At 37.7% G+C, this 7,881-nt stretch overlaps 1 protein-coding gene across 1 annotated transcript; it reads left to right on the forward strand.

Annotated features, from left to right (window-relative positions):
* The first annotated feature begins 2,172 nt into the window (after positions 1 to 2,172).
* Positions 2,173 to 5,800, forward strand: LOC131252868 (uncharacterized). Its single transcript, XM_058253626.1, has 9 exons — positions 2,173 to 2,327; positions 3,925 to 3,999; positions 4,085 to 4,150; positions 4,243 to 4,340; positions 4,433 to 4,470; positions 4,710 to 4,797; positions 4,899 to 5,210; positions 5,303 to 5,368; positions 5,471 to 5,800. Exons 2-9 carry the CDS (start codon positions 3,939 to 3,941, stop codon positions 5,624 to 5,626), a joined length of 885 nt encoding a protein of 294 aa, XP_058109609.1. The 5' UTR covers positions 2,173 to 2,327; positions 3,925 to 3,938; the 3' UTR covers positions 5,627 to 5,800.
* Positions 5,801 to 7,881: the final 2,081 nt, after the last annotated feature.

Raw genomic sequence — 7,881 nt, forward strand, 5'->3', positions numbered from 1 at the left:
ATCTCGGTCATATGCTACATATCAACCTATCTCTAAACTTGTGGTTATAGTTGTTTGGTTTGAATTGAGCCACAAATTCAATTTTGGCATGTCCGCACTTATCATGTGACCAAATTTTAAATCGAACCACAACATATATTGGAGAAATTATATTGGAAAACTAAAAATTTAAAAAAAAATAAAATTAACACCAGGTTGAATCATGTATGTAATATGCTATTCTTAAAGCTTGATTCACCCCCTTCTCGATTGAAATTGAGATTGCTTATGGGTTACAAGTGAATTGTTTCCAAGATAAGACAAGCCTTTTTGTCAAGATCCTACGTGCAACAATCATAAAGAGATTTACTCAGGGACTTGATTAACACAGTTCGTAAATTTAGCAAATTTGTTAAGTGGTTGAACTCAGTGACTCAAATAATGTTCGAGTTACTTAGCAATTTCTTAATTAGAAAAATGTTTGGAGATATCACACTAGATTCCGATTGAATCTGTTGGACTTGGATGATTTTGGACCTGGATAGTCCAGTTTATATAGCATCTGGGGTGTCGATTGTTACTAAGTGATCATCAATAGTTCAAAACATTTGTGAAACATTTTTTATCGTTGGAACTAATTTTTGAACATTTCATATCGTTAGATCATGAATGCCCGTCTGTTTTCAGACCGTTTTAATCAATGGTATTAGATCCATTGATCTAAACATTCTCGGTGACCTATGAAACCCAGACCACTTCACACTTCTTTTCCCGCACTACGATCCCAATGTCTTGTGATGATTTACGTAAAGTCGCGAAGGAGCAACCACTTTACAACATAATGCACATATGTAAAGTGTGACATCTAGCGCTACTACAATCATACAATCATACTACCTGTGCCCGAGCTCGAACATAAGCATGCGCTCGAGTCGTATTTCATCCTACATTTCTCTTGATAAGAATATTCCCCGCTCAAAACCTTATAAATAACAACTTTTCTCTACCTCTATCCAACGTGAGACTACACTATCGGATCCCTGGTGGGGGTGGCTAACACTAAAGTGCGTACTGCCAGTGGGGTGTGCAGTAAACCCAAGAAACAAAAACAAAAAAAAACAAAAGACTTTAAGAAAATCTACTTTTTTTAAAAAAAAAATTGCCGATGAAACGAATGTATAGAAGGAAAATTGATTTTTTAAAATATTTTATTTACTTTTTTAAACCAAAATTTCACAATATAGACTTAATACATCAATGAGGGAAACGGATTGGCTACCCTCCCTGCCACATGCCTCTGTGGGCCCTACCATGATTTACATTTTTCATCCATTCCGTCTATCTATTTTTATAGATCATTTTATGACATGAAAAAAAAAATGAGGCATATATCAATCTCAAGGGGACCACATTACAGGAAACAGTGTTGAATGAATGACCATTGAAAACGTTCTGGGGGCATAAAAGTTTTGGATCAAACTGATATTTATTGTTTCCCTTCATCCGGTCTTTATGACCTAATCAACATGTTGGATGTCAAATAAACAGTACAGTGGGCCTTAGGAGGATTTTAATGGTGGATATCCAATCATTAATTTTTCCTGTGGTGTGGTCCACCTAAGATTTCTATCCGTATCATTTTTTTGTATCGAGCTCTAAAATTATCCGTAAAAATGGATGAACGAAATGGATGAAACACATACATCATGGTGGGGCCCACGGAGCACTGACCATCAGCCACGGGCTGGTGTCAGGGGGAGTAGCCAATCCGTCTCCATCAAGTAGGCGGTATGGGCTGCACGGTCGGTGAGGCCGGAAGCGGATTGATGACGTCAGTACAGTAGATATGTAGCTGGTGTGAGGTACACTAGTAAATCCGCTTTCGATGAGGCAGGGGTCTCACCCAATCCGCTCCCGTACAGGCGCGACGCTGTAAAGTTCCAGCCATGATCGTCCAATTTTACCCGAAAAAAACGCCTACCTCGGCAATTTCTCGAGAAGTGGCATTTACGTAAATTTCACAGAAACAAAAGCCCAATTATGTAATCTCCCGTGCAGTTGAAAGTACGAACGACTCTTATTTTGACAGCTAGAAAGCTTCAAAATAGTATCTACACATTTCCTCTCTCCTTCCTTCTCCGACTTAAACAACGTAATAACTTAATTAATCTCAATTATCATTAATTAATCTCTCCTAATCACGTTTTCAAGCGGCAACCGTTTTCTATTTAAACCCTTCTCAGCCCACTTTCAATTCCTCCCCTCTTCGCTTCTCTTCCTTCTTCCTATTGCATTCTCTTTCTTTCTCGCCATTGTATTAGGTTTCTCATACCGGAGATCTGAATCCGGTAGGTTTGATTCCTTTTAGAGCGTCGATTTTCAGTAGAGTGATTGGATTCTGCAATGGCTTTTGAGTTTTTGAGTTTTTTTTTTTTTTCTTCTTCTTGAAATTTCTGACACTTAGTGGTTGAAATCTTACGTTTTAGGTCTGATTCTTAAGAAGTTTTTGTTTTGATCTTTTATCTTTGATCTTTTCGAGTTTCTTTTGTTTGAAAGGTTGTGGTTGTGAGCCATGCTTGGATTTTTCTGTTTTCCATCTGTTGAGTTGCAGATCTTGTGATGTTTGAATTTCTTTCGGTTTTGATCTTTGAAGTTTTATGATTTCGGGTTTTAGAGTTTGTTTACTTGGAATGACGCTTGAAACTTTAGGTTTTGATCTTGTCTCTAATGTCCTCATCCATTGATGAGAGTTGATTTCTTTCTTGATGGTTGGATTTCTTCAATTCAAGGATTCGTGTTGGTTTTGAGGTTTTTTATTTTTGGGTGATTCTTGTCATATTGTCGATTTCCGTTTAATGTTTTTTGGTGATTTTTGTTTCTGATAGAACCTTTTTACGCTTCCAAGAGTTTCATTTCGAATTTTCTGGTTCTGGTTCGTGGTTTTTTGGGCACTGAAGTTCATTTTTTGAAAATTTCTTCTTTTCTTGAAATTTTGATCTTGAGGTTGATAAATCTTGTTTAGTTCTGTTTTAATTGAATTTTCTCTGTTTTGTAGATATATGTTGAAAATTGTATGACCGTCCACGGATTTGGTGGTTTTTCATGGAATATATCTCGCCTAAAACTTGCGGTTTTATTATGTAGTTTCATGATGGAAAAAGGGACAAATCACCTACCTTGTTATGGTTCAAATTCAATCAACTACCCTGTTATGGTACAAATTCCTCCATAGGACCCAGGTGGGCCCACCAATTATCATGTTGGACCATTGTGATGGACGGTGGATTGCATCTTACCCAAACACCCACACCATTTACAGTTTAAAGCTATCCAATTAAGGGTGTGGAAAATCAATGGTGAGAAGAATTTTAATCTTACCCACCATCTTGCATGTCCTTAATAAGAATGTCTTGATCCTTCAATCAAGGGGATTGTGGTTCCATGTGCAATTTGCGACGGACCCACTCTACCCAACTATCCTTATTAATCATAGTTGATCCCACCTGGGCCCCATAGAGAAGATGCACTTGGAAAAGGTGAGAAGGATCTGTACCTGGAACATTGATCTGAAAGGTCCCTTTCAGTTAAAATTTCTCCTATGATTCCATTCGTCTTGTTTCTTACTGGGAAGGTTCTTGGAGTTCTTGCTTTGAATTTCAATTTTCCTTTTTTTGAAAATTCTGTTTCTATAATTAGAACTTAATAGTTCTTTTATTCTTCCTCATTGTATGTGTGAAAAAGTTGCAAGCACATGCTCTGGAAGTTAGTTATATTTGTTGAATGCTCTTTAACATTTCACTTGAAAAATTACAATTCCAACCTGAAAACAATATATTTTCTTTAATTTTTCAATAACACATTTATGGTTGAGTATGAGGTTCTCATGAATCTGGTTTGATAAGATCAAATTAAAAGGAACTGACTTCTGTTTTCTATCTTTTGAAGCTTTTTAGATTGAAATGGAATACGAAAACCGATACCGACAAGCACAGAGGCCGAAATACGAGTGCCTTCTTTTGGGTAAAGACTCTTAATTCACAGCTTGTTTCACCTGTCGATGTTTAAAATTGAATATGATTTAATGTTGGTTTTTCTTGAAATTCAGATCTGGATGATACTCTTTACCCTTATAGCTCTGGCTTAGCAACATCATGCCGCAAGAATATTGAAGGTAGACATCGTGATTTCATTTATATTTCTCTTTGTTGTTCTTCAAATGTTCCTATTTATAATCCTCAACTTTGTGGTATTGTTCTGTCTCAGATTATATGATTGAGAAGCTTGGGATAGATAAGAGCAAGATCTCCGATATGTGTAATCTACTCTACAAGAATTATGGGACGACAATGGCCGGTCTTAGGGTAAGATTGATAGTTCTCCTGCATATGTTTTTCTCAATGGTTATGATTGTCTGTTGCTGATTCTGTGTTCCTATTTCGTTTTTGTTACGCAGGCTGTAGGCTATGAATTCGACTATGATGAATATCACAGGTAACCATTTTCCTTCTTCCCTATGTTCTTTTGATCATTTATGTTGTCTTTCGATGGCCCGTTAATTCAACAGCAATAATTGAATAGTGTGGAAATGAGCACTCCTGAATGAGGACTAGTACCAAACAAATGGAATTGCAATCAGGGGTTTGGTCTAAGTTTGCAATTGAGTTGAATTGAACATCCAAACACACCCCTATTCGAAAAGATATCTAACCTTCTTGTTTCATGTTTTACAGTTTTGTTCATGGGAGATTACCCTACGAGAACCTAAAACCGGATCCCGTTCTTAGGAATCTTCTGTTGAGTCTGCCTCTTCGCAAAGTGGTAAGTTTCATGACATTAAAAAGAAGGCTAGTTGTAGATGATCCATCCTTTGATTTCTTCTGATCGTTCTATGTACATGGTTCCTTTTTCTTGTGGAACAGATCTTCACAAACGCTGACAAGATTCATGCTGCAAAAGCACTAAGCAGACTTGGTCTAGAAGACTGCTTTGAAGGAATTATATGCTTTGAGACTCTGAATCAACCCAAAGACTCTTCTCCGTCTGATGAAAATGAGTCTGAGGTTGAAGGTTCAAGTCTAACTTCTAGCACTGGCATTTTCGACATTATCGAGCATTTCTCTCAACCAAACGCTGCTCTGGATCTACTGCCGAGGACACCAGTTCTCTGCAAACCATCTGAATCAGCCTTCGAACACGCTCTCAAAATTGCCAACATCAATCCTCAGAGAACGGTAAGACACCGAAGCCGATACCACAAATTCACAATTTGAGTTGTATTCATGAACTACTGGTGTCCTTATACTGCTGCATTTGCTCTTTTCAGATGTTCTTCGATGACAGTGTTCGTAATATCCAGGCAGCGAAGCGTGTCGGTCTCCATACTGTCCTAGTAGGTCCTCAAAACTTCTACTTTGAGAATATATTAGTCATTAGAGATGTGTTTAGATGACTAATAATCTCCCCCACTTCATGTTTTAATCAATTTCTGTAGGTGGGCACTTCTCATCGAACGAACGGTGCGGATTTTGCCCTGGAGAGTATCCATAACATCAGGGAAGCAGTCCCAGAGCTCTGGGAAGAGGCTGAGAAATCAAAGGCCGTCAGGTACTCCGGCAAGGTTGCGATCGAGACGCCGGTGACAGCTTAAGCTTTGTATTGTTGTAGATGGAAGGAAAATGCATCAGTGGTTGTATTGTTAGAGATGGAGGGAAAATGAATCAGTGGAAGAAGCTAATCTCCTCATTAGGAAATCTCTTCCTTTGCTGTTAATGAATGTGTTTAAATCATTATTTATAATAAAATAATCTTTTTTCGCTTGTAATTTTGATAGAATGGACCTTTCTGTTTTGGTTTTTTGACAACTCAAGTCCCATTCGATGCGGTCGCAATCAGTTCATTAGATTGAAAGAAAGGGGGTTAATGATTTTTCCTTGGAAGTCTAGAAGGTTGAGTTGTCCACAAGAAGTTGTTTATTAGTTTCAATCATTATCATTAACAATCTTTTATTATTGTTAGCGTCGCTTGTGGGGCCCACCCAGATGGACTGACGCATCGTTCATGGCTGTCGTTGCAGCACGTGGGTCCCAGAACATGTGCTGGGCTCACGACAGAAGGGTCCATTTTTGCAACCTTGCAGCAGGAAAAAGGGTTATAGGGCCAGTACATTTGGAGAATTTGGATGCGTGTTCTCCACCACATGAAACTTTACACCGTGCCAATCTAAAAAATTAGTGGTCCACCTGATGAGTGGACCTGCTTTATTTTTTTTACATGATCTTCTTCACGGTTGATCATGTCTGTGACTTATTAAGCTGATAATACCAATGATACATGGAAAAAAAAAAAAGTTTGCAGGGAAAAGATTCTTCCCGTCTTTAATGCAGGGAAAACGTGGAAAGAAAACTTTATTTGAAACCAGTGCTGACAATGGGTCTGGTTGGCAATTCTGGGTCCTTTCGCATTTGTGGCGCCGGGCTCATACACGTGACTTCGGAAACTGTTGTACTTTCTATTTTTCGTTGCGTGAAAAGTCGGTAAAAGGTGACATGTGGCGTTACAAGAGACACAAGAAGTATATTATAATTAAAAAGATCTGAAGTAGTGGAGCTCTTTTTGTGAAATTATAGTTGGTATCGATTAAATGTTGCACCTTATTAGTTGACCAATAAATTAATGTGGCTGAGACATCTAGAAACAAAAGCAGAAGCAGAACGTAATCAAAGATTACAATGTGACTGAGGAAAGTAGAGCTTAGCTGAGAGAATAAAAACAGTTAAAATGAGAAACGTAAGAAGAAAATGATATGGATGGTAATACCTTAGTTGCTATAGTCATCTAATAAAAAAGATAAATGTTTGAAGAATAGCTATAAAAGAAATCTATAAATAGCAGGAAGATTAGTAAATCAATATATACAACCAAATCAAACAAATCTATCAATTTATCTTAGATCAATCTATCTTAGGAGTATTGATAATCCAGCCCGAGTAATTTCTTAGGTGTAATCCAAGTTTATGTTCATATGTTAGACTTGATCCTTATCCACTGTAAGCAGTTTTTTCAAAAGAAACATTCTTGCAGTTGCTCTCAATGATTGATTATAAGGTTTTCTTTTTATTTAATTACACCAGTATACCGAAAAGTCTTTTCTTATGAAAAGCAAAGCGCAACCCATCTTCAGAGGAAAAAATTCACCCTCTAATTATTGTCTAATCATTACAAATATTCTGCGAGTAGCTGAGCAGGCGATCGATCTCCTCAAATTTAGTTATATACTGTCAAGTTTAACGTATCTTCCTATTTTGGCGCTTGGGGTCAAAGTTGATTAGTATTAATCGAGACGCTATATCGATTCTGGCACGTCAGCACACATCACACATGATAGAAAATAAATCGAGGACCAATAATTTTTGGCATGCCCAGTGGGACTCAAACAACTACTTAGTTGTCATAAATATTCATTTTACACCGGCCGTACAAAACTGATAATTTTTTACACACCAGTGGGACATTAATTATACTTACCAGTGTAAAAGTTATGTGGAATCATGAGTCGAAGAGGTGGTCGAAATGCTTCTGTAGCTACTAATGCTGCAGATAATGAACCTCCTGCCTAGGAGGAAGAGTTATACGTTTAGTAAGTACTTAAAGCAAGTGAATCCACATTCCAATCCGATGCCTGCTCTACCAAATCCAGATAGAGCATCGACATCTCAGGTTGAACTCCTTGAGATAATGTCAACCGGGATGGTCGATTTGTAAAGAAAAATTCAGCACATTGTGGAATTATTATGTATTCAAGCTAAACAGTCACGAGCTCAGACTGAAACTGTTGATAGATGGATGGGTAGCCACGCCGAAAGCATGAACCGGTTGATGACTATATTTGCCGAAAGGGTACCT

This window comes from Magnolia sinica, chromosome 8 (genome assembly GCF_029962835.1).
Source record: "Magnolia sinica isolate HGM2019 chromosome 8, MsV1, whole genome shotgun sequence".
Lineage (NCBI taxonomy): Eukaryota > Viridiplantae > Streptophyta > Magnoliopsida > Magnoliales > Magnoliaceae > Magnolia > Magnolia sinica.

Bases quoted from the DNA above. Each gene is read 5' to 3' on its own strand.
- LOC131252868 (XM_058253626.1), top strand. From the start codon at position 3,939: ATGGAATACGAAAACCGATACCGACAAGCACAGAGGCCGAAATACGAG. The intron at 4,341-4,432 runs GTAAGATTGATA...TTTGTTACGCAG, and splicing joins CGACAATGGCCGGTCTTAGG to GCTGTAGGCTATGAATTCGA. The intron at 4,798-4,898 runs GTAAGTTTCATG...CTTGTGGAACAG, and splicing joins GTCTGCCTCTTCGCAAAGTG to ATCTTCACAAACGCTGACAA.